Source organism: Salarias fasciatus, chromosome 6, assembly GCF_902148845.1.
Source record: "Salarias fasciatus chromosome 6, fSalaFa1.1, whole genome shotgun sequence".
Lineage (NCBI taxonomy): Eukaryota > Metazoa > Chordata > Actinopteri > Blenniiformes > Blenniidae > Salarias > Salarias fasciatus.
Genome location: NC_043750.1, coordinates 13,571,105 through 13,598,593, shown reverse-complemented (window position 1 = coordinate 13,598,593; position 27,489 = coordinate 13,571,105). Strand labels below are relative to the sequence as shown.

The following is a 27,489-nucleotide window of genomic DNA, read 5'->3' as shown; positions in this document are numbered from 1 at the left end:
TTCTCCTGGGGCCACACCGTGTCTCTCCAGGCTGAGGGATCTGCCACTTTCTGAACAGTCCTCTGGATGTGGAGAGCTAAAGTAGGAAGGACACAATTGCACAAATGTCAAATGTCTTTTACAGTTCCTTTCTGTCAGTCACATCATTATCATTAACTTAATGTGTGTCCTTGAGTGCCTCGTTCCAATATAGGCCAGTTCCCAGTAAAAAGTGGTTTCTGAAATCAGGCTACAGGATACAGTCACCTGGATTGGATGTCGGCGTCACAGATATTAAGTTCCCACTCAGGACTCAGGCTGTGCACCAGACTCCACTCGAAGGTCCAAGCGCCGCTGGCGTCATCACTGCTGACGCTTGTAGTCGCCTCAGAAAGGGCGCCATTATCTTCATCTGCATCCTGGTTTGCAGAAGAAACGAAGACATGCACTTTTAGACTTTTAGGCACCTATAAAATTAAAAATTACATCATGACAAGAATCAGAATGATCAACTTTGAGATTCCAGTCCAGTTCAGTTGGAACGATTATTTAAATTGTACATTAACATTCAAATGATCCATTCTGGCTTAACAGCATGTTAAAGATGCTATCATGATTTGTATTGATACATCTGCAGGATCACCTACAACACAGGATGACACAGCAGCTCTGCAGTGGCTGGTGTCTTTTATCCTCTAAATGTTAAAAATATAAGTCAGTCAAAGGAGCTCAGTCCTACTGCTCGGATGTCAAACTAACATCTGAAGCCTAAACATGAGATATTTCACTTACTGCGACTGCTCAGTGTCCCTCAGACGTATCTGCTCTCAAGGTTTTGCAGCTATGCTCCTTCTGTCCTTCCTTCTCCTTTCGTTGCGACTAGGTCAACACATGTGAACTGCACAGGACGTAACTCAAGCTAGTCTCCGGTCATGCTCATCATTATTTCATTGCTCTAGTGCTTTTGCATTACCAGAACCGCCCACTCAGTGTCTTTCTCACCTTTATCTTGATTGCTCTTTCAGTTCTAGCTCTCATTACTACTCAGACATGAAGTGTTTATTTGTTTTATTTAATCCTCTTTATATCTTGTTCAGGTTTATATCCTATAAAGTGCCATATTTAGTTTTCAGACAAGATTTAAAGTTTCCATTAGCGGTATAACGTTCATATTAGGCATATTTTACTGTATCTTCCAGCTATGAGCCGATGTGTTTGCATGTGTCAGATGGGCGTATCACATAACCACCCATTCCCCAGGGATTGTAAAGAGCTTTCATTAATTAATGACAAAGAATCAAATGCCAACTTGTTGTATTATTCTTCTCCCACCTCTGCACTAATTTCATTTGATCGTGCTAGAACCATCACTTCAGTACAGACCTGTCAGAAGAGTTTCAACACACCTGTTCAGTCTTTTACTGCTATCAAACATATTGATGCATTACAGCAAAGAAATCTGAATTTTGTTGATAGAAAAATAACCTTATACATGAGACGGGTGGTCAATAAGTCTACCACAAAAATATCTTATGAAAAAGTCAACAAACAAAAGTCGTGGCGAGCCAGCCGAGTTCACCATAATAACAGAGGCATCTCTGATAAAGGCTGAGCAGACTTACTTGACCTTTTCAAACGTCGTAAAAACAGACACATTCATAAACAAAGCAATATTTTCGCACTCTTTGCGCATTTTTTCAAAAATAATTTTTTTCTCGAAATTCTTTCATTATAGATGTAATGAACAGACAGATTTCACTGCAAAATTAGACACGTGATCCTCATCAGTTTTGCACTGCAAACCGTACATAGGATCCTTGCTTTTTGGACAAGGATTTTGAGTGTATAATCTGGCCAGCTTTCTGTTTTATCTGATGTTCTGCTCTGTGTATTGTGCTCATTTTGCATTTGAGCTAATTTGCTGCTCGGACTCTACATTTCTAAGTCTGTTTGAATGTGACCTATTTGTTTTCTGCCGCAAACCAAACTGCCCTTCGAGGGACAAATGAATGAAGTGAAGTGAAGGCAGCATGAAGACATTACAAAATGAACAATTAAAAAATCTTCACAAGCTGACACACGCTGTTGAACTGACGTGTTCCAAAAGTGGACTTAACTGTGAAATCATCTTTACCATTAGAATCCAAACAGTGTCTGTGGACACAAACTGTCATGGAATATATCCCCAGAATTATGTGTAACACTGGAAGAGGTTTCTCAGACCGGCACACACCCAGTCCTGAAGGCCTTCTGGTTGTTCTGCAGCTGCAGCGCTGCTGCTGAGGTGCATGTGATCGGGGCGCAGACAGGAGCCGCAGCGGGTGGGGTCGAAGGTGTTGGGCTGGAACTTGCGGCAGTAGTGGTCCTCAAAGGGGGGCGCCATGCTGATGGTGCTGAATCCACCTCGTCAGCTGTGGTTTGAACTGATGCTGTCAGGAACCTAAAATAGCCCCAGATTGATTAGTGTCAAGAGTGCCGGAGTGGCTGTTATTTCCCAGGAGGCTCTTGGAATTTAAACACAGTTCATTAACGTCACATTAATAATAACCATCATTAGAAAACACTTGAGTCCTTATTAATTACAGCTAGGCAGGATATAAGATAAGGAAAGTTGATGTGAGAGATTTAAGTGTTTAAATTGTGCATTTGAGGAAAAATAGCACTTCAAAGAATGAATACTTTCTGTTTAACAAGTCATGACACTATGTCATCCACAAGGTAATGTCTTTTTTTTTTACAAGAAAACTTTCTCAAATATTCTGTTGAACAGATACACACCGCTCTTGCTGGTGTACATTCACAGGTCCACAATATAAACATTACCTAAACACACTGAAAATAGTTAATAAATGCAAAGCAGTGTACCTTCGCCACAGGATCCAAGTTCTTCATTTCCAAAATGTGTGTTTCACTGTGAAACCGTGCTGAGAACTTCCATTGAAAGCTCTTGACTCCACAGTGGAGATGATTCTGGTGTGTCCAGCAGGTGAAAGAGTCTGAAAGAGTCTGGGGTCTGTTTTTTTTTTTTTTTTTTTTTTTAATCAGGAAACAACTTGTCATTGGTTTCCACATGGGAACAACATGGGGAGTGTGTCCTATCAAATATCATCCTCTTTAGAAAGTGAAACACGGTACTGATGCCCCTCAACAGATGTCTTATGGACAGTGGGAGGACGACGCACAGATGGTTCCTGCGAAACATAAAAGAACAGAGCAGAGACGTGCAAGACAGGGGCTCAGCAGCTTCAGCTTAGCTGTCAGTAGTTCCACACGTTAATATGGATCAACAATAGAATCTAAATGCTACCTCTCTGGTTTTAGTATAAAATCAACTCTAGATAGATAGATAGATAGATAGATAGATAGATAGATAGATGGATAGATAGATAGATAGATAGTGCAACAAGCTGCTTATCACTGGAAACATGAGAAGATAGCTCATCAACAGCCTACAGCTTACAAAAACTATTTTTAAATCTAATTGGGTTTGCTGAATTTGATAATCTTCAAGAATAAGAATGGCTCCAGTGTTCTTGTGTAATGTTGTCAGCAGAACTGCTCCAAACTGATTAGGAGTATTATTCATATTTATTCTTCTTCTGAAAACTGAGACTGTTTGGTGTATTTTCTGTCCATGGGTTTATTGGACTGTTGCGAGACAGGTTAGTTTCACTCTTCTGATGATGTGTTGTTGCAATAGCAATAAATTCTTTTTCATCACATCATGGAATTCCAGTATGAAGTACCAAGTTATTTCAGGCAATACTACAAATTTGTCTCATGAATTTGCTGGACTTTCAAGTTATGTGTAAAATTTGAGTCACATTAGAGCGTTTACAACCCACTTCCTGTTTCCAGCAGGTGGCGCTACTGTTGATGGTCATTATCATCAAATGGCTGTAAGTAGGCCTGAACTCTGATGCAACAAGTAAAGTCTGAACCTGATTGGACAACAATGGGATCATTTACACAGCACTTCCTCTTTCCAAAAAAGACAATGAAGGACATGCCGTCTTTTCAAGGTGGACAAACTCTCTGTTGCATTTTTTTTCCATAATCACATGACGGGATGAGGTGTGTATGGTTCTCTGCTCCACCGTGTGAAGTTTGTGGCAGATCTGATCATCCTCGAGCTCCAGTGTCCTGCGTATTTTCGCTCTCTCCCTCCTTCACTGCTGAAGTCTTCATCGTGCTTGTTAAAAAGCCCAGTAAGGAGCTCTTACTGCAGTTATTTGTGCGGCAACTCGACCTAAAACTTTTAGGATCCCAAACCTCGAGGAACAGGACTGAGAAGCCCTGGCTTGATGTTTCAGGCCAATCGGATCATGTTCAGGCTTTTCGCTTCCTTTTATAGGAGATTTTATCAGCTTTTTCTCACCAATGCCTGTTCTGTGAACCGACCAAACTTGAGGTAATTTGGCATCAACCCCCAGGATGAGTTTGTACTTTAAAATGTATGAATAATTTAGCTAAAAATCCACCATATTTTTCAAAGCAGCTGGCTTTTATTGACTTTTTGTTCCACGTACCCTGCATGTTTTGTGTATCTTGGCATGTTACCTATAACCGCTGTAGGTAAAATGGGATGTGGATGCTTAATGTTATACATTTTTCAGGTGGCGCTATTGAGGCTTGTTGTCAGTCACATGTGCATTTCCCCAAAAAATTCACATTTCTCACTGGGTTTGGTGTGTGAACCAAGTAAGATAACTTTTTGTGTATGTTTAAGGCCTCAAAAGCGCACAGAGAGAATTTTTTTTTTTTTTGATCACTTCCAATATTGTCCTTACGTATTCAGACACCCTTGCTGCTCAGACCCGAATTACACTATTTCACCACCAGCAAGTAAAGTATTGAGTGATCTGGAAGAATATATGCATATTGAAATCTGAATGTTGCTATGGTAGCACTTCAGTAATTCAGCATCACGTACACTTTTATTTGGCGAAACTCTTCAGAGTATTATGATTGGATATTTTAAGCCTTTGAACCGGCAGCGAGCTGTTGGCAGTTATTTCAACCTCATTAGCAGCAGTGAAAGCTGTTATTTTGATCTCTTATACAAACTGACACCATTTCCAAAGATGCTTAACGTGGAAAAGAATTAAACTTTTTCAAACTTACTTGGAAACAATAGATAAGTGAGTATAGCGGATGGATGTTCGGTTTGAGTTTTAATAAAAGAGGGAGACGAGAGACAGTCAACATCAGCTTAAAACTCAACATCTCATCGTCTGCAGCAAACCTTCAGGAGGTGTTTTCTGAGAGCTGGTGGGGTCATTAGTTAACCCCCTGAGGGCAAGAAGCTCAGGGACTGTTTCTCAGCTCGGTGTTTTGACAAACCACAAGAGGGTGTCTGTTGATTTCACAAAGGCAGAGGTGTGTGTGTGTGTGTGTGTGTGTGTGTGTGTGTGTGTATACTGTGTCGAAACTGAAGGAAGACCAGGACTGTTCAATGCTCATATGAACTCTCTCTCTCTCCCTCTCTCTCTCTCTCTCCCTCTCTCTCTCTCTCTCTCCTCTCTCTCTCTCCCTCTCTCTCTCTTCTCTCTCTCTCTCTCTCTCTCTCTCTCCCTCTGCTACCTGCTGTGCACTCACACTCTCACCCACAACAAAAATGGCCGTGCACCATCTGCTTGCAGATCCCACTCTGCTCATCAAACATCCACAGAGATATCAGTGTATTTATAAGTGGGCTTTAGTCCTGTTTTAATCTAAAATGATTGGTGAGCGTCCAGCGCCGAGGCCCACTTTGCATTTGCACCAGTGTGCGCTCGCGTCTGCTTTTAGAAGTTTGTGATGATTAATTACGGTTTTGTAAACCTACATTTTGTCGTGCAGCGTTAGCGAATGCGCTCCTCGGGCGCAAGAGTATAATTAAACACTTTTGGCAACCGAAATGACAATTAAGGAGAGATATTTTTGTCCTCTTCTGCGTGTGACATGCAGACCGTCGCTACGTTTAGCTGCTCTGGCAGCAGTTGCTATAATGAGGGAGCAGGAGCAGTATCCATGGAAATGCAGTCAAGAAAAGTTCATCTCACACTGAAACTCACAAACCAAACAGGAAGGTAAACATTTTAACGTCTGCATCGAAGCTACTTTGTGATCACTGTGACATTTTGATGTGATTTCATTCACATCAGTATTTTAAGAGCAGACCTTCTCATTTTCTTTTTGTTCTGATAGATTTGTCAAGATTGCTCATGAGAAACCCTCCCGGAAACCGAGGTCTGAAAATGGCTTTTCATATTCACAGATAGTCACAAAGAATGATCTTTTTTTATCTTTTTGATCATTCTTGGATTTCCTTAGTTATTCACAGTAGTTGGTGTAATTTTTTTTTCTCACTGATTGGAAACAAATCTCAACAATCTATCCTGTGAATCATCTATAGATTTAAAACATGTTAAAAATATTCCCCTCACTGTTTCCCAGCTGTCAAGCTGAAGTATTTCCATGTGATTCCTTGTGTTTGACTGCACCTCAGCAAGATGCAGAGACACGTGAGGGCGCGTGCCATGTGCTCCGTGTTGTGGGGTTTACGTCACAGTTACAAATGTCATCACGTGTGATCGATCATTTTCCCCTGCATCACTTTGTCTGCTGGAAGCCAAACGACATGAAAACACAGCCGTGTGGAGAACGAAGACACAAGATCAAAATCTCTGATCTTCAACCACACATGAGTGATTAAATCTCTAATTATTACTCTGGGATGTGGGATCAAACTTGACCGAGCCTCCTAACCCTCATCCTCTCACCTCAGGCAAGTATTGACGTTTGACCACTCTGAATAACCTTTTGAACCCAACAACTGTCTTTTTCTCTGTCAGATCAACGAGCCCACACATTTGACAAATCAATATTTTATCTTTTGTTAAACGAACTGTGGTGCTCATCTTCAAAGAGCGGACCGATAGAAACTCTGAAACTACACAGGACAAAAAACAACTCTCTGAAATACATCTCCAGATTGTATCAAATTGTTTCCCTAGAACACTACACTTCATACTGTAACATTCATATCATTCATAAAACCCTCGTTGCTTTGCTGTGAATAAAACACATTGAAATCTTCCAGTTTTTACTCATTTTCATTGTGGTATAAACAGGGTCTAACTCTCAGGCTCCTTGGCTTCCCCGCCTCCTGTCTGACTGCTGTTTCCCGTCCTGACGTCTTCCATCAGTGCCTGAGTGTTTGATTGTCGTCACCTGGTGGCTCGGGTGAATAACGGGCTTGTCTTGTCTGCTCTGGTTGTCGGTCCGTCTGTGTATCTCTGTCTCTGTGTTCCTGAGTTTTGTTCTTCCTTTTTCAATGATCATTTGGATTATGCTCCCTTCCTCCCTTAAACTTTGAAGATGTTATTGTTTGTTTTAATTTTGTTAAATTTCTTGAGGGTTTCATCTTCAACAACGCTGGTGTGTGGCTCTGAGTTTGAACTTATTTGACCAATACTCTCTGAATGTTAAGTCAATTCAGGCAGTTTTTAAATTGATCAAAAGAGACAAAGCTGAAGAAAACATACTTTATCGTATTAATAAAACCCTGTAGTCAAAGAAAGGGCTTTTTTTAAGTCTCTGATGATGGAGAGATCTTTGAAAGAAGGGTTGGAGCTCAGGTGAAGATGGAGGTCTACAGGTTTACAGGATGTGGAGGTTCTCCATGGACAGGAATAAGTATAATAGAGGGGCAGCTCATGTCAGACAGTCTGGTGGGAAAATGAGGTTGATACAGTTCATTCATGAGAGATGGTGCCCATGTAGGGAAAAGGATAAGAAAAGGATGGAGCCGTCAGCCAAGAGGAGAAGAAAACTGCCAATGAGGAGCTTCAAAGATGCGCTGAATGAGGGAGGAGATTTTGCAGGAAGCTGAGGGTATTGGAAGATGATCCTCTTGGGTAATTCCCAACATGGAGAGGCAGGAGGGAGAACACTCAAACAAAAATGTGAAAGCATGAATGACTCATCCTAAGAGTTTCAAAAAAAGAGTAACTTGGACTGTTACGTTTATGAATCCATATACCGTGCAAGAAACCTTCAGCTGAACAGATCACCAAAGCAAACTTTGTGGTAACAGTTATACAGTCATCATTGTGTTAAATGACTCATTTAGTGTCTAATTAACATGAAAAACAGGAGATTCAAGCTGCCCGCAATGATTTTTGAGAACTGCCACGCATGTTCCCACCCTCGTCACTGTCTGGAAGAATAGGTTGGAAGGTGTAGGACAGTCTGTGTTCACCAATCGTCACCAATATCACATTTCCAACAGGGATATTAACATCTGAGACACAAAAGTTTTCGGATGGTTTGACTTTCATTGCATGAATGGATTGTTTTTCCAGCATTTTGTAGTGGATGCTGTGTAATTTAGAAATCAGACACTTTAGCCACCACTAAAATTAAAATGATGAATGTAGCACTTATTTGTAGGAGAGAAAACACAAAATCCTGCAAAAAAAAAAAAGAAAAAAAAAACATGCTCTGCTCCTATCTCTTTGTTAATATCATTGATGGTTGAAAAAACATGCACTGAATGAGAGCATCCACAAAGACAGAACTGAGTGCTTCTTTTGTTTCACATGTTAGTGAAATTATTCAACTGCGGAGATTGATGTTTGGCGCTGATTTCACCCTCCTCCCTTCCCCTCCGGCCTGGTTTTCTAAAAACACGTTGACCTGGATCAGTGCTCAGAGTGAGAAATGAGGCAGCCGCCTGCTTCCCAGTAAATTGGCTCTCATGGCATTCGTGGGGGAGTCATCAGGCAGGGCCGCGGAGACGGACCACACGACAGAAAATAGCTCCCATCAGCCTGCTTATCACATTTAAAAAAGGACCAAGGGAGAGTTATGTGTGCTGATGTGTGTGTGTGTGTGTGTGTGTGTGTGTGTGTGTGTTTATTTCTGCCATGGGGACCCAAATCTGGGGTCGCAGTAGTAGTTAGCACTCTTGATTTCCAACAGGAAGGTCCCCAGTGAGATGGGATTGCGGCATTTCAGTGCTGAGTTTGCATGTTCTCCTTGTCTGTTCGTGGGTTTTTGTCCACATACTTCAGTTTTCTCCCAAAAAAAAACATGCATTCAAAGTTGATCACCATCAATAAATTGCCTGTAAGTGAGTGTCTGTCTATGGTGTATCCTGCCATTGATGCTGCACAATACTGTCAAGAAAGAAGCTTCAAACATAAGAGTATGCATATACAATAACACAACATGCAATCACCATGAATTGGACATACTATGTACAGTACGTTAGCTAAAATCAAACAAAAACAGGATGTGACAAAATCACACATCTGCTGCTATATAGCTCTCCTATCTATCAGTGGCTGTCATTTGTTTTTCTTTTACATAAATGGGTTTTATTGTAGTAAATACTTTGAATTGGCCTGAGATGTTTCATCACATCAACATTATTACATATGTGGTGGAGACATGCTGTAGGGTCAGGCTATAGGCTGAGGGTCAGGGTCACAGTAGGTCTGTGCGGCATTAATGTAAGTCAATGCAATGTTGCTAAAAGGCAGGAAAACACAATGCGCGTGTGCGTGTGTGTTTGTGTGTGTGTGTGTGTGTGTGTGTGTGTGTGTGTGTGTGTGTGTGTGTGTGTGTGTTTGCAGGGTGGAGTGTGGCAGTCTCATCATGAAACACAGAAGCGCCTTCAACAAAATGTATGCCAGCGAAATGCTTTAATATCTCACTGCCACCTAGATCGGAGCTATTTCTACACACAGATGGCCGTGTTGGCAGGAACGACGGTCTTTCCTTCACCTAACTCAGCTTCATGTCCCGCTGCATGACTTAACACTCTCTAATTAGAGGGTTTTCTAATAGACACCGTGGCTGACATTTCTACTGTGCCTGCAGAAGGAACCTGTTGTAGCACAGGTTGTTTTTAACCTTGTGTTCAGTCATATTCATTAATTCTCACTTTTTTGTGCCATCTTTGTGCACAACCCACATTCGTTTCCCAAGTGTAAGTGTCACCCTGTATTTGATTGTAGAAGCGATTGTAAAGATGAATCATCAAAGTGCTGCTGTTAATGGCAAACACATCAACAACTTTTATTTCATTCAAACTTACGACATGAAGTACAATGTGTTCCTTGGGCGGTGAGTTATTCTCAGCCTGCTTATTCCCTCTTGAGCACCCACTTAGTTAATCTCCCGACCTCTGACCTCAGCCCACACAACTCCGTCCAGCATGACTGCACCCCAACAGCACGCCTACGCAATGCAACACCCACCTGTTGTCTCATGAAACTAGAAAGAAAGGAGCTTTAAAAATAAACCGCGCAGAGAGAAAGAGAGGGGGAGTGTATATTTATGTGAGAGAGAAAGACCAGAAAGACGGGTGAAATAAGGTTTCCATGGAAACTAAAGAGTTGTGTCTCTAATTGGCAATAATAGTTGAAAGAGGTCTGAAATATGAAACCTCAAACCTGGACTCACATGTCTGAGAGGAAATGGTTGACACTGCTGTAATCAAGCAAGAATTTTTCTCATATTTATCATTGTGGCTTTTAGATTTATTTAGACTGGTGGAAGTTGTTCAATCTGCCCATCGCAACCAGAAGGTTTTGGCAGGAACATCAGCTTGTATTTTTGTCTATTTCTGACAGGAATGAATGGTGAAATGAAACGAGAGTAGGAGGGAATCATTTTGGCACACAGGTAGCACTCCAGATTGATTCAGTGTCCCAAACAGACACTGATCAGTGAGACCGCCAAAGGAAAATCCCTCTTGTCATAAAGCCTGTCAAAGCTCGTCACATGACACTGCTGCAAATGATTGGGTTTTTTTTTTACGTCAAACATTCATTATCTGATAAACTGCTAATTAGTTTAATCTGTAAAATGTCAAAATATAATCAAAGCTAATTGATCCAACTTGCCATTCAGAATTGAGAGAGAGAAAAAAAAGAAGTAGTTTACTAAGGCAAAAGATCATCCATCCATCTTTAAAACCACTTGATCCGATTCATGAGGCGCTGGAGACGATCCCGGCCGGCTGTGGGCAGTCCCTCTCACTGCAGAGCAAACACAGAAACAGACACTCACATTCACACCCACAGTCAATTCAGAGGCACTAATTAACCTCGAATTCCACTTTTTGGACTGCGGGAGGGAACCGGGCCCCCCAGACAAAACCCACGCATGGACAGGGAGAACGTTCAACGTTGCAACGTACAAACTACACAGAGTTTCGTCATTTTAAACGACTTAAAAAGAAATAGGAAGCAGAAGTGACAAAGCAAAACATTTTCTCTGAAAACTCACCGGGCTTACACAATGATCATTTTCTTTGTGGTGTTTATCGAGATTACTTGTTTCATGACTGTTTTTTATGACTTGAATGAAGCATTATTACTTTTCACAGACCTTAAGAAATGTTAAATCTATTTTAGATGACATCATATAATTATACACATTATCAATGTACTTTAACAATATATCAGCAATTTAGATTTTCATTGTTATTGCCATATTTTCGGAGAAAAAAGTTAGTTATTAGTTTCTCTGACCAAATTAATATGTGGGCTAAAGCCTGGGCTTATTGTGCTTGCCTACAGCACTAATTAATAGTTATGTAATTCACTCTGCCACAGCAGTACAGCAACACTAATAAATACACAACACTGCTGAAAAGAAATGCAGAACTAAACAAAGGATTCATGTTTTTTTCTTAGGTTTCATTTTACTTTTTACACCTTTTTGCAGGCACTTTTTTCAAAACTTATTTTCATTGTATATATTCTGTTTAATCCACAACTTGACCCAGGCATTCAAATGAACCACTGTCTTTTTAAGTTTTCCACTGAATGGATTCCTCTTGGTGGTGCAGTGTTCAGCTTTCTTGGCAGGTTTGGGAGTGTTGTGGCGTTTCGGTGTGCATGCAAAGAGTTTCTCAGGTACTGATTTAATCCCTCTCTGGACACACGCTCATTGAGTGAAGGAGTGTGTCACTGTTGTTAGTGTGTTTGATGGTCTTTCTCAGGCACTATTTTTCTGACGACAAGCAGAAGTATCTTTGCTTTTGTAAATGCAACTTGAATAATGATGAAATTAAACAAATCAGGTGTTTTAAGGCACGTGGATAACAGCTGTACTCAAAGAAAGCTTGTTTTATTGATCTCCCTTCTGTATTTTAATCGAGTTGCTCTGGAAAGCGGTCTTAGCGAAGCTAGTTCTGTCAGTAATTGTCTCTGCCTCTTGAAGTTGTTGACTCGGTCTCGTCTCAGGTTAGGTGCAGCAGTCAGAAGAACAGGCTGTGTTTCCAGTGTACACTAATTTCTGAATGAATCAATATGGAACCAAATGATGGATGTCAGAGAACCAACATAACTTAAAACACATAATGCCATTGAGGCACAGTCATTGAGCAGTAGTGTTTTATTTTTGCTTCGTTCAACGTCTGTAATCGAAACGAGAGAAAAGATTCTTTCCCTTGGAAGCAAAATCTGCTCTTCCAACAGCTGTACGCCTCTGTTGTGGCTTTTTGTTGTTGTGATGTGGTTTTTGCTGTTGTCTTGTAACTTTTCCTATTGTGTTGTGGCTTTTTGATGTTGTGTTGTAGCGTTGGCCCTTCTGGGCCTCTGTAGGTCTTGATTTATCACTAGACATTCATATTTACATTTGGACCCAGTGGAGCTAGTGGAGGTTTGGAGTCATTGCTCAAATGCCCACAGTGGTAACTTGTGTCTGCAGTGGAATTAAAATAAATTTATGGTTCAGTTTTTTTTGTTTTTTTTTTTTTGTTTTTTGACATTAGTAGAAAAGATCAGGTACTTTTTTAACTGGTGCATCTACATAGGCTATACTCAGCAATCAGACTTTCAGTGTTGCCACTGACAACTATAACAGATCACTGCAATTTTCAGTATGTGCAGGAGTGTTTAATATAACTACAAAAGTCTTTACTTTTATCGTTGGAGTATTTGGAGTGGGCGACACTGAATTATTCAGATCCACATCTCTTTGCTCAGGGAAAAAACAATAGCATATATATAAATAGGAACACAATCAAAGCTCGCTCTCTCTCTCTCTCTCTCTCTCTCTCTCTCTCTCTCTCTCTCTCTCTCTCTCCCACGTGCACGCACACTCTCGCGCACGCGGGCGCGCACGCGGACAGCAGGGATCGGGGCAGATGAACAACCAGCAGGAGCGACTCGTTCAGCCACCATGGAGCGACGAGACGGAGCTCAGACTGGAGGCAAAAACAAGTTTGTGAGAGAGAAGCCCGGGAGCAGACTCGCGTAAATAATGTTTGACCGCTGAAGAAACACGGAGGAAAAGAAGAGAGAGGACTGCAACTACCCTAAACCTATCAACATCTCTTCTTTAAAACAAAAGAAATATTATTAGTAGTATTATAAGGATGAAACCTTTGTTAATCTTCAAGTGAATCAGCCTGCCGTCGCCCACAGGTGAGTGATGAAAGCTTCTTGTTTCAACTTTTTTTTTCTGGTGGATGTGTGGTTTGCCGCGGAGGTTATTTCTGCAAGAAGTTATTTGTTGTCGATGCGTTTTTATGGTTGATAACTCCAAAAAGTTTTGACCTCAGTCTTACCTTATATCGGAACTTAAAAATTGTGCTGTAAGAGACCTGCTGCAGCCTCCTGTCCCTGTTCAACAGTGTCAGTAATTACCTAACTACTCAGAAATGACAGTCGATGCCCCAACAAAACGCCCGTGATGCTCACGAAGTCAGCCGGAATAAATGTACTCAGTGTAAACAGAGAGAGGAAGAGATTTTAAAGGCCAAAATCATTTTCAAGGTTAGGGTAGCATACCTCCTCTTCCTCCTCCTCCTCCTCCTCCTCCTCCTCCTCCTCTTCCTCCTCCCAGCTGTCGATTCTCCCTGCAGGCTGTGGATTGATTTTCAGCACTGGACAGCTCCCGTGGCCTCAATCAAACCGACACACGTCACCGCCGCTGCTTCGTTTACAAACTGCCCCGTCATAACTTGTGGCGGCACAGTGTGGAGCATTGATCTGCGTTCAGGTCTTCCTCATGCAGGACTGCAGAGGAAGCTGATGGAAACACAGTTCACACAGAGGGGCCAAGATCAGGCTGGTGTCCCAACATCTCCCTCTGACTTGATGCAGCCTAAAAAGTTGGATTCCTTTATTTTTTTCTACATCTTTTTTCAGAATTAGAAAATGAAAAACATTCTAACTTAAAGTAAAACATGGTAGCAATTAATTCAGCCACCCTAATGTTGCTCATGCAAAACAGTGCATTAAAGCACACACTATATAGCATATAGCTGCATCGACATGTAAGTAGTATGCTAATGCGCTCAATAATCTTGCAAGCTTTATATGTAACTGTCACATATTCTTTCAGCTTTGCGTTGGATGATATATGGGGAATTATTGAATTGAAATTTCTGTCCTTATTCCAACACAAACTCTCCTGTTTCGAGGTAACTGTCATCTATTTTAGGGAAAGAAATGGGAAATTAAGTGTTAAAAACAAGTTTTTCTTTTAAAATTGTAACAAAATTCAAATGCAACAATTTAGTGAAAGGATAATGATATATGTGAAATACACAGCACAAAGCATGTGCATCTTGATTTTCTTTTTCCAGATATCTTTTTTCTGCACATTTACAGAAATGCAAAAAAATTGTGTTTATTGCACTGCTATAGTGCATACACTGAGGTCTTAGTTGGCCAGCCTGATTTATCAATTTACTGAAAAAAAAAAACTTCATTATTAAAACATTGAATTTTTAGGAAACAAAAGAACAAATAAATGAATAAATAAATAAATAAATAAATCAGCTCCTGGCTTCAGTTCCGAAAAATCAAAACAGCCCAGGATGTTTGTCAGGATTATATAATCATTTTTTTGTGCTTAGTTAAGAGAGCACAAACAGACTACTGTCCATTGTTCATCTGTTGCTGTTAATTTATCCAACATTACTTCCAGTATTCTGTGTGTGGGAGGACTGAAGTTCTCCAAGTTAAAATAACTACAGTCCCGCTGAGCGCCCAAGCCCCCTATTTTTGCTTTTCTGTAGGACTAGGACGCAGCTTGGAGCGAGTGATGTCCACAGGGACATCCAGACTTTCCTTCAAGGAGAAAATATTTTATAGAGAAATGCAGAAAAAGATTGGGAAATTCAAACCCAGTCACCCTAAATTCAGAACAAATATAACTCTTTTATGCATTTCTTTGGATTCTAAAGCAAACGTTTGCACTGTACTCTGTACTGTGCACTTTTCATGGTTGCGGAATGTGTAAATCCTGTCTTCTATAAATGACATTACATGTTGTAGTAACATCCTCTGACATCATAATCTCTTCATTATAATCTGTATATTTTTTCACACTCTGTCCATCATGAAAGACCCTCGCAGCTGTAAATCCCCACACATTTATCTGTCTCTCTTCATCTTGGATGTATGTATATATGTATGTAGGTATTTTTGAATCTTTGTCTCTTTCTGTCTTTTTTTTCATTCTTCCTGTCCGCCTTTCTTTTTTTGCCCACCATCCTGCTCTCATGTCATCAGATCTCAGATTACACAAAAGGGCTTAGGCGATTGTCGTCCACCTTTAACATTGTTGTTTGCATGGGAAGATTAACAGAAATAGTAATCTGGTATTCGGTGAGGGCTTCCTCCTATCTTACTTCCCTTTGCATGGGATTATGATGTAAAATATGCCAGTTGGGTTCCTCTGACGTAGCTCAATAAGAGCTCTGCCAGAGCCGGGCGTCCCCTGTCATGATCGCTGTAAAAATAATAACATGTCTTGCCGAACATTGTAATTACTGCCGTTCGGGTTGTTTTTGGGTTGGCTGCAGTGTGCACGGCTCCCTTGTCATGTCAGTCAGTTTTTCTGCGATTGCCTCAGATGATACACCTTCAAGCACACGCAGCAAATCATCCCCATAGAGAGAGACGGAGGGAGAGGAGAGACGTTCCTATGGAGACAGCAAATACAGTAACTATGACCAAGATTAATTACAGCAACTCCCTCACAGGACTTCTGTCAGCTGAGGTAAAAAAAAAACATCAGACAGGTGCATGTTCACAACAGTCTGCATCTGTATTGGGAATGTGGAGTTTAAAGGGTTGTAACATGTTTAGCCAAGTCTTGTTGACAGATTTACACAAAACACTTTGATAAAAAAAAACCTTGAAACAACTTGAAAATCCAGGTTTCCCTTCAACGTGTTGACTTGGGTCTTTGAGTAGAAAATATTTGAATTGTCTAAATAAAACACTTGATTGATCAGCGTCAGATGCCAATGTGATGATTGCAGCAAACTAATTAATTAAAACTCCCTGTTTATATATTTAAACATATTAATAACAAAACGTCAAGTATAGTTTTCATGGCGGTCATGGGGAGGAAAGGTTAAAAACTCCCTGGGCTTTTTTCTTCTTCCATGCAAATATTTGTAATTCAGGTTTTTGACTTTGCAGTTATTGTGTTCATCTTTTGTGTGAATAAAGTGGTAAATTAAAGCATACTTACCCTTTCACTTAAGAATCCTAAGATTATCAAGTCATTTACTCTAGATGCAAACTATGAAAATCCATCAATGAATTTTTGGGAACAACAGTAAATTGTAATGTTTAGGTAAATGCAAATCTTACCTGAGGTAAAGGTAAATCTATATTTTTTTAATCAGTATAGCAAAATTTTTCGTAAACCAGTGTTGAAAAAAACTGTCTTTGACTGATCATAGATGTGCCAGCAGATCTCGTTCAAGTGCAACACAGAAAAGAGTGCCCACTTTGACAAAAGTCAAAATAAGATTATGTTTTATTGAAAAGCAACATTTGACAAATAGCGCATAAGAAAAATTACTATATATTTATCGGTTTCCATTGTGAATCCCGGTGAAGTCGGGCAGCATGTGAGCTGCCCTGCGTTGGTCTGATCCCACACTGCTGGCACTGACTCAAGACAGACCCGGCTGACCTGGCGTGTTGACTGGCATGTCTCAATAAGAAAAGGCCGTGATGTCATGGAGGAAGACGTTCTCCCAACTGTGGGGGTTATCCAGCTGACGTAATCATCTGCCCTTTCGGGATTATCCACTCGAAGATCATCCCTCATCTGGCCACTCAGCAGCCAGTCCTTAACATCTGTCCTTGGTGTAACACGAGTCTGGAAGCAACACACACAAGGGAGGCACCAGGCCGACATTACATGACAACAAATCCCATCAAAATCTGTACGTGTGCGTGTGTGTGTGTGTGTGTGTGTGTGTGTGTGTGTGTGTGTGTGTGTGTGTGTGTGTGTGCATGCGTGTTCATGAGCAAAAATGTGTGCACCAGTGTCTGTGTTTATTATTGACGCGGCAGTGTTATCGAATGAAGCCTTTTAAACTGCAGTTGTTAGAAATTTTCCCAAGACAATCCATTACTACCTGTCATTAGCACAGGGGCTGTCAGCTGATTCACGTCAGCTGGAGTTATTTCACGTACAATAAAACATAAACCACGAATGCCCTCTTGTATTGCGTGCGATTGGCCTTCCTATCGGTTATGCAACCTGCTGCTTTTTGGTCCTCCTGGTTCCCAGCGTGCTGACATAATAAGCAGAGCGAAATCACCCTCCAACCTTGTCATCAGGCCAAACAGCAGATCAATTGTTCCTCTACCAGTAGATTACCACTGATTCATCTCTTTTTTAAACCTTTGTCCCTTCCACTGCCTGTCTGGTTTTCCACTCCTGGTTGGCCTGAAGGTCCCTAAGGCTAATCACTAGCACGGACCTGATCAATAGGCTTTCATTACAAAAAAACTGTCTGGTCTGCTCCGTGCATTAGGGCAAGGCCAAACTTTTCACTGAGAGATTTTTGACTGTGATTTTTTTTTTTTAGCCTGTGCACCTCTCTATGGAAGGTTATTTGGCCCGTGGTTGGTTTTAATACTTTCATACAGAGAGAAATATATCCGTAATCATTTGATGGTTTTCAAAAAATAATGTTCTCCCGACTCTCATGGGCCACAGTGGAAATCTGACCTCATATCATTGTTCCACCTGAGGCTTATTTATGTCATTTTTTTTTATGAAATACTGGCTGTTGTTACAATAAATCAAATACTAACCATTGGAGAACTCTGGGATTCCCCAAGCAAAGGACTTTAGATTCAGTCAAATAATCATACTTTATCATTTGAAGGTGCCTTTTCTATTTATGCTTCAGGTCATTGGAAAGCAGAGAGAGAACCACACATCAAAGTGGCATATTTAAAATGTCACGCTCCATAGCAATTTATTTTGTATTTTGTTCATTTGAGCACCAGAGCTGTATAAAAAATATAACAGAGACATATTTGGATATTTTTTCCAGATGTTCCCGTTTTCCTCTTAATAAAATACTGTGAAGATGGTAAACACTGCTTCCTGACGTCAGAATTAGGTTTTTTTAAAAAAAGCAGTAATATCGCTGGTGTGAATATCTAGGATGTAGACAGCATGTTCCCCATGACACTATGTGTTTTTTGGCATTTCCACACAGAACCAAAACGTCTTCTTTGCCTCATCCACAGAAAATGTATCATGAGATATCAGCGCTGACGACAAACTTAAGACAGACCTGAGCTCCTACTGCCATCCTGTCCAGCAACAGTACGTTAATGGTTGGAACTGCCCGCCCCAACCTACATTACTGCCCCCGCAGACACAGCCTGATGATCACTGGTGCCATGGGAGCGGTGCGAGTCAACAGGTAAGAGCAAGGACAGGCCGAATCATGTCAGTGGCTTCAGCTGCTACTTTCTACTCTGACGTCAAAAATGTTCATTTGTGTTTCACTACTAAGTCAAACAAGAGCACAATATAGGATCAGTAAGTATTTGCCAGAATATTTCCAAGTTGAAACAATGTTTGAGTTCCCAGAAAAAAAATATTACTGGCTGAATCATCAAATATGTCTTCAAATGAAACTTTTCTTCTCTGAGCAAGAGCTGCAGGATATTAGTATGCAGCTGTAGGAAACTGTCTGAGTTGACTGAAATTAGGTTGAGAACCATTTTTTTGAAAAACTATTTTTCTTTCCCTACAGAACATGAGTGTTTTGTTTTTAATGTAGCTCAGTTTTGCCAGATGAAAACTAGCCATCTTATTTGCAACCAATCGTAGGGTTGCAGGAAAGGTATATATTAATAAAGCGCTGTGTTCGTATGCTGCAGTTAGCAGGAGGGGCTACAGCCCTCTGCTTGTAATGGTGTTGGTGACATTAGTTCTGTGGCCCATTCACTGCTGCGAGTTATGACAACAATTACGAATTTTTACTTGCCCATTATTGGATTTCAGGAAGAGGTTACTTTCTAGTACCTTCAGCTGCAATCACCCCAGTTAGTACTACTTATCTGAGCGGTTCTTGGGGAAAAAAAACTTAATTTCACAATGAAGCAGGCTGTCGTATCACAAGTTCATGTTCCAAAACTATGTTGTAATTTTTTTTCTGAATGATATCTGTGGTTTTAGGATGCACCTCCATTTCTTCTTCTTATATGCATGCAACTGCAATGCAATGCAATTACAGAAAGCTGCAGGTAATTCCCATAGTTTAGTGTCACCATGATTCCTCATCAGAACAAAAAAAAAAACTCTTTTATGACTTTAGATGCCTCAGTGAGAAGATGTTGAAAAATAAAATACAAGCAGACTTGTCTCATTTTTAAGCCATGTGGATATAAAACCAAGTTAAGAATGAACTCAATGACCATCGTTGATGTGAAAGAACCATCTAATTTAACATAAGTTAGCTATTAGATAAAAAAAAAAAAAAATCACTGTTCTTGTTTCTTAGCTTACCACAGCTGATATGTTTTTTTTTCTACTTTTTGATGTTTCTCACAGTTTTCTCTGGCTTCCTCCAGATACAGCATCGTTTCCACAGACGACGATGCCCTGAAGATCTCCAGCCTGGGGCTCCACAACGGCCACAGCCCTCTGACTCAGCAGACTCTGTCTGGGGCCATGCGAGGTGAGGAGGGCGGAGGAGGCGGAGGAGGAGGAGGAGGAGGAGGGGACTGCCCAGGAACTGATGAAGGCAGAGGCGCTTTATCTCTGAGGGTCACCAACGAGCCCATCGTCCACAACAGCTGCCGCGCTTCGCCTTCGTGCCGCCTGGGCCTGGATCTGAGCACGGGACGCCTCCGAAGCCGCTTCGTGAAGAAGAACGGCCAATGCAACGTGGTTTTTAACAACATGGAGGACAAGCCGCGGCGCTACCTGGCCGACATTTTCACCACCTGTGTGGATATACGCTGGCGCTACCTGCTGCTGATCTTCACCACCACCTTCCTGCTGTCATGGCTGCTGTTCGGCCTGATATTCTGGGGAGTGGCGCTCGCGCACGGGGACTTTGACCTTCGCGTTCCCGTGAAGGACGGGGATCCCCGGAGCGCCACGGAGGAGGGGAAAGACGAATGGCGACCGTGTATTCTCCACATCCAGGGCTTCATCGGGGCTTTCCTCTTCTCCATAGAGACCCAGACCACCATTGGATACGGTTTCCGGTGCGTCACCGAAGAGTGTCCGATCGCGGTGGTGACCGTGGTGGTGCAGTCCATCGTGGGCTGCATCATCGACTCCTTCATGATCGGCACCATCATGGCCAAGATGGTGCGGCCCAAGAAACGGGCACAGACCTTGCTGTTCTCTCACCATGCTGTCATTGCGCTGCGCGATGGCAAGCTGTGCCTCATGTGGCGCCTGGGGAACATGCGGAAGAGCCACATCGTCGAGGCTCACGTCCGTGCTCAGCTCATTAAGCCGCACATGACTGTGGAGGGCGAGTACCTCCCCTTAGAGCAGACTGACATCGACGTCGGCTACGATGACGGTTTGGACCGGCTGTTCCTGGTGTCGCCGCTGGTGGTGGTCCACGAGATCAACAAGAACAGTCCGCTGTACAACCTGAGCCGGGCCGACCTGCAAAAGGAGGACTTTGAGATTGTGGTCATCCTGGAGGGGATGGTGGAGGCCACGGCCATGACCACTCAGGCACGCAGCTCATACCTGGCCAAGGAGATCCTCTGGGGGCACCGCTTTGAGCCCGTGGTGTTCGAGAAGGGCGACCGCTACCACGTGGACTATTCCCGCTTCCATAAGACCTACGAGGTGCCCTCCACGCCCCTCTGCAGCGCCAGGGAACTGAGTCATATGAGCGGCCGCGGTGGGCAGTCCTCGTCCTCGTCCTCCAGCTGCTCCCGGTCGCCATCGCCCTTCGCCCCCAGAGCAGCCCGACGCCTGCTGGGCTCCCACTCGCCCAGCGCCTTCTGCTACGAGAACGAGGTGGCCTTGTGCTGCGGGGACGACGAGGACGAGGGGGACGCGAAGGAGGAGGTGGCGAACGTCAACGCGAGGAGCGACCGGGAGGCAAAGATGCGAGATGACATTCATTTGGGTTTCAAGGAGACGTTTGTGGAGGAGCAGACGGTGGAGATGCTGTGCGTTCTGGACACAGAGAATCAGCTCGGCCTTGATAGACTACAGCCCAGCCTACCTTTGTACATCAGCAGAGAGTCAGGGGTCTAATCAATGGTAATGGCTGCCCGTCCATTTGTTCTCTCTCTTTGTGTGCATCCAACCAAAGTATTGAACTTGTGTAAAAATAAAAGATGGAGGACACGAATTAGACTGTACATGCACGGGGAACAGAAAGATCTTTTATGAAGATGCCATTAAAAAACGCACATGCACACACACACACACGCACACACGCACACACACAAATTCAGCTCATCTTTCAGTCATAACATCAGCATCTTCAGGACACACAGCTCATGTACTTGATGGCAAACAGGTAATAGTCTGAAATCACGGTGTCCCTCAGTTAAAGCATAATACGAGTTTTGTTTTCCAGTTTTGTAAATATAACATAATCTTGTTTTAAGTTTAAAGGGATTTTACATCATAAACAGATAAGTCTTAAGGTATTGAAATTTATTTCATTAAAAAGAAAAAAAAAAGCTTTTCACAAATGCTTCAAACTTCAACACACTTGTTTTCTCTGTAAAAAATAAATTATTTCTGTATGACTTGTTTTCTGACTGAGTACTGTCACTTTTAATATTCCAAAAGTAATCTAGTTTCCTCTCGGTGTGTTTCTTTTGAATCCAAAGTAACTGAGCACAAATCAGAAACCATGCAGCAGAATCCAAACACCTCGTCTAACCTGTGCAGATGAAGTACCAAGCACTTTACTCTTACATTTATCAGTGGATACCAAGCACAATTGTGTTATGTTTTGTATAAATAAAACATCCAATAAACAACAGAAAGCACTGTTTAAACATGAAATATTTCTGTTCTGTGTCTGTTACACTTTTACTTTACAGTTTTAAGTACTAATTTTCAGATTGTGGATGACTCATCTTGATTAATTTCCTTCCAAACAGGGGAAATTTTAGAAAATTTTCAAATTGATAAGCACTTCACAATACTAAATATAATCCATCCCATCATCCACCTGTCTGTCCTTTGCCTTCTCTCACCTTTTTCAGAGCGTGTTTGACATTATTATACAGCCTCCTAAAAGATTAAAGCAGAAAACTGAACATGATAGTCAATTAATGCCTTCAGCTGTATTTATATTGCCAAAAAGATTCACTGCGATCAAGAAAAATAAAACATTTGATGATGATAGTCATAATGGAAAGTTTGCTCAGGAGGCCTTGATGAATGAGAAGAGACAGGTAATTCAGGTCTTGGTATCATTTCCACATACATACAAGCCTCAAAACTTACTGAGAGTTAAAGTTCAGATCACAATGAAGCCAGGGTCAAAATTGTGAAAGAGGCTCTTTTTCTGGTTAATTCTGAAGTCTACCAAGTAAAGATGTCATGAAATTGGCATAAAGAATAGAATAAAAGATCATAATAACAATAATTGCATTAGTGTGAAGTATTTTTGGATCATTCTCACTCACTCAGATCATAGTGAATCCCCTCTCATCTGAAAGATTTCAGCAGTTTTATGCATTTATTTAAAGCTTACCCATCGCCCAAGTGTCTGTCTCACTCCTGCTGAAAACTCATGTGACATATAAATGAACTGTTGTTTCATGTGTACATGTATTTAGACCCTTTCTCAGTATGATCTTCCAATCACAGGAAAGATTCACAATGGGGGGTTCAGGAGGTGTGTTCAGATTAAACTAGAGAAGCTAACATATAGTCACACCAAGCGCAAAGACAGAATTTAATGTGAATCTTTCTCTCACTTGACAAAACCAACATTAAAACCTCCACATATGGAAAACCTAACATACTGTAATCTCACACGCAAAGCCCCCATAGTTGGACTTGAACTGAAGAAAGAGAGAATTGTATGAAATTATCACTTTCTCTCATTTTTGAAGATCTTCCATGTACTTGTATCTGTATCTAATGGTATCAACAAATGAAGATGCGGTCCATGAAGCTCTGATCATGTTCTGATAAAATGAAGTCGCCTGAACTTACAACAAGGACTAAACAACCTCTCTGGCTGTTGTGAAGGCGCCACCATGTGGCCGAAGGGCCGCATGTCCATCCGTCCACCCATCAAGCAGAGAAACAGGCTCACGTTCAGTCCGGCAGGTAAACTGGATTCTTCACTCACAGGCGCGGGGAGAACATGCAAACTCCAGGCAAGAGCACGACCCCACTGCGTGGATGAAGGTTTTTCAGGTCAGTTTATTCTACCATCTAAAGACTTTATCAGAAAATGAAATGACTACAATGTGTCTGGCGAGATGAGAAAGTGGAATTGTTTTTCTTTCATGAGGCATTTTTTATTCGACAGCTGCCGCTATGTCCTCAAACTGTATGGAACACAAATCATTAAAAAGTGTAAATGTGCTTATGTGGCGTTTTTTTAGGAGAGGTAAGTCGAACGATTCATGCACAGCCGACTGTGTCTCGTGTCATTGATTTAAATTGTGAATGAGCAAAATAGACATTTTCACTAATTAGCACAAATGTTTAATGGCTAGTAATTGAATAAAACATACATGACAATAGTTTCAAACTACTGCAAGCACCGTTTTCTAGCAGTGTAAGGATGGCATCTGTAAGGTAAGTTTTTACAAAGTGTGATGAAACAGGAATGTTGCTGCTACATGATAAAGTGTCCACCGATTCAACACGTGACAAAAATAATCACTCCCACACCCACGATAAAGGAAGGCAACTTTATTGATGAAGAACATTTTAACAGTTCAAGGAGCTTTATGAATGCATTAACACTCATTAACATCATGTACAAATCACTAAAGAGAATAAAAAGGAAAGCTAAAAGCATGATTCAAAACTTAAAAAAAAACTCAAGCAAGAAGAATTTCATAGAAAGCAAAGGATTAAATACTGGGCAGTATAAAAATAGCAATTGTTTTATTGAAATACAGCAGCAAACTCCAAGCTCTTAAATCTTGTTTTGAAAGAACGAGAATAAAGAATAAGAATCTTTCCTGCAGTTTCATTGGAGTTTGTTCCACATATTTGGTGCAAAATAAGCAAAAATCAGTTGGTTCTGACTCTTCAGATGGAAAGTAAGTTTTGATCAGACAAAATCAGAAGCACAACACTTCAGATAAGACAAGCTGACATGAACCCAAACCAACAACTATGGGCGAAAAGATATGAAAACATTTTCTCAAATATTTAATGTGTATGTGTGGCTCAATATGAACCATGAGCCACACATGGTTCAAATAACAATATGAACTATTTATGTGATTTTCACTAATTCATTTTTTTTGTAATTTTTCATTTGATTGAAAAAGTGCTGAAATTTAAATGACTCTTTTGAGACAATATTTTCTCCAGATTACAAAAATTTAGTTTATAAATCTTTTGCTCTTTGTAAGATTATTGGCTTTTTCATATTACTGAATGAAATTTCAAGGAAAGTTGATCAGATTTCATCTTTTTGAAAAATATTTACCACCTACTCTGTGAATGTTGCTGGAGTTTTTACCGACTCTTTCTCGAGGTCACTTCACATGATCAGATCTTGATCTTAGCTTGAAACCCATCGGAAAGCCTCATGTTATCTTCACACAGCCTGAGACTCAAACCTCTTCTTGTTTCGGGATGAAAGTTCCTCATTATTGTTAATTAGTGCTCTAATTTCATCCCTGCAGCTCTTCTTTTGCTTTTCTGATGTCTTTGCATTGCTTCACTGAACCAAAGCAGATGAAAAGTGGTCTTGGTGAATGTTCTGTCCTTTCCTCTCCGACGAGACATTTCCACTCATTGAGGCGCTCGCCTCTCCCTGCTGTCATCCCATCCTGCTCTGCGGCTGTTTTCAGATGCCGGGTAATTATCCATATCGTCACATCCCCCTGTCATCAACGTCAAGGAGGGAGAGCAGCTGGGTGACCCCCGTGGCCTTCTCTCAGGCCGCTAATAGCTGAGTGGGGATCCTGCCTAATAAGTTGGTGTGCGTTGATCCTCGTGTAGGTTAAGTGTGTGCGTGTGCTTTCATGTGCGTGACTCCCTGTGTGCCTGCGTGCCCTCTCTGGCCTCGCTGGCTGTTGGCGGCCCGAGGCCGTGCGACCAGAGCTGGTGACGGTGCGAGTGCTCCGCGGGGGACAGTATTCAGGCAGCGGGAGCCGAGGCCGAGCCATCTTTGATTCTATAATGAGCTGTTGTCTGCCGTGGAGCTGTGAAGCAGCTCGCTGCAGAGACAGAGGAGTATTGTGTGTGTCGCTCAGCAGAGGAGGCCCGACTGGACCAGGCTGAGAAACACCACAGGGCAAACACCTTCTGGATGAGTGTGTGTGTGTGTGTGTGTGTGTGTGTGTGTGTGTGTGTGTGTGTGTGTGTTTTACAGCTCTATTTTTAACTTTAATTGCATCAGACATTTACAATAAAATCCGACTCAGAAGCATTAAAATGACTTTATTTATCCCTGAAGGACAAATAAACATACAGATCAATATGAACAAACTCAGAAACACTGACATCGAGGTTACAATAAATTAATGAATCTTTCTGTCACAGATAACACAAATAGATTCACAGCTAAGTGCTGGTTGGTTGAAGGTAAACTGGGAAAAGGCGTGCCTTCCTCTCCTTAGTCCAACGCTGATTGAGTTTACATTGGATTTTTTATTCCTGTTTCAATCCAAATAGAGCATAAAATGCTCTAAAATGACCGTCTAAACGCCTGAAAACTTTGTTAGGAATTAAGTTTAAATCTGAATAAACCAACCGCTTTATTCTCCGTCGGGAGCAGAATTATGTGTAATTAGGTGCGACTTTTGTCTAGTCGTTCTGCGCATGCTTAAAGGTCACGATGACGCAATATTCCAAGATGGCGGACCGCATCTCGCGATTCGACTTGTACTGACACGATTTATTTAACGGGAGCTTTAGAAGAAATGGATATGATGGACGGGCGCATAAAAATGCAAACAATCTCAAAGCTGCAGCATCAAAGTTAATCAAGAAACAAAGACGAGAAAAACTGCTGCCAAAATGCATTGCTGCTTCTGGGAGACGCCGCTACGTCACGGCCGGCCCTTGACCAATCAGAACGCTTTGCAAAAGTTCAATTATTTCAACTCGAGCGGCGAGTGAATTTTCGCTGGAAACGCTCGCTCAAGATTGAGCGACAATCGCATAATTACATTGACTTTGTATATAATCCCATCAAAAATTTCGCGTCGCGTCCGGTGGAAACACAGCGTAACTCGAGCGGCGAGCGTTTCCAGCGAAAATTCGCTTGCCGCTCGAATTGAAATAATTGAACTTTTCAAGCGAATTCGCTTGTTGACGCGCCAGGACAACCTATCAGCATCCTCCTGATAGACCTACTCAAAGGCTTGGAGTGACGTGATGCCACGACGAGGGTTTTTGCATATTCGTACCAGCGATAAAACTCGAGCGTCTAGCGCTGCGCGATTTCTTTTCGCGTTCACCACTTCTGGTGGAAATGCAGTGTTAGACTGGATTGAATCCCCGGTTCTTCTCATGTTTCCCAGCTCATTAATGTAAATCTGAATTGCTTATTTCAGAACAAACCAATTCCAAATTGAAAACACCCGTGTAACCACACTCACTGTGGGCAATCTGGAGTCAGCGGCGAGCGAGGAAGAGAACATGCTGGATGTCTCGGATGAGATGTGGAAAATTTCGCCCTCAGGTTACAGACGCTCATCCCTGAGAGCAGCCAACAAGCCAATTCTGAAATATTTTTAAATGATTTGTTTCAAATGTGATGACTCAAGGAAAGAGCATTTGAACCACATTTGCAAATACTCTGTAGCTAATAAGCAAATACATTCTATTATATTAGGACTTGATTTAATAGACGTACTTCAGGGACATCCAGTTCAGTTCTCTTATGAAATTAGTGCCAGTAATCATCATATGCCCTTGTGGTTAAAGTCATACAGTCAGTCACAGGAGGGCCGAGGCCTTTACAGTAAATGCAGCTTTGCCTTTTATTCTAAACTATTTCTCCTCTCTGCTTTTCACTGTCTGCCATAACATCAGAAGGAACGACACTTCACCGGAACTTTAAACCCACAA

At 41.6% G+C, this 27,489-nt stretch overlaps 1 protein-coding gene across 1 annotated transcript; it reads left to right on the top strand.

The window, feature by feature from the left end:
• Window positions 1-13,350: 13,350 nt before the first annotated feature.
• Window positions 13,351-21,586, top strand: LOC115390570 (ATP-sensitive inward rectifier potassium channel 12-like). Its single transcript, XM_030094478.1, has 3 exons — window positions 13,351-13,409; window positions 18,507-18,685; window positions 19,842-21,586. Exons 2-3 carry the CDS (start codon window positions 18,594-18,596, stop codon window positions 21,502-21,504), a joined length of 1,755 nt encoding a protein of 584 aa, XP_029950338.1. The 5' UTR covers window positions 13,351-13,409; window positions 18,507-18,593; the 3' UTR covers window positions 21,505-21,586.
• The last annotated feature ends 5,903 nt before the right edge of the window (window positions 21,587-27,489 follow it).

Excerpts from the sequence above, each read along its gene's own strand:
- LOC115390570 (XM_030094478.1), top strand. The coding sequence starts at position 18,594 with ATGGTTGGAACTGCCCGCCCCAACCTACATTACTGCCCCCGCAGACAC. Across the intron at positions 18,686-19,841 it reads GGAGCGGTGCGAGTCAACAG|ATACAGCATCGTTTCCACAG; the intron begins GTAAGAGCAAGG and ends GGCTTCCTCCAG.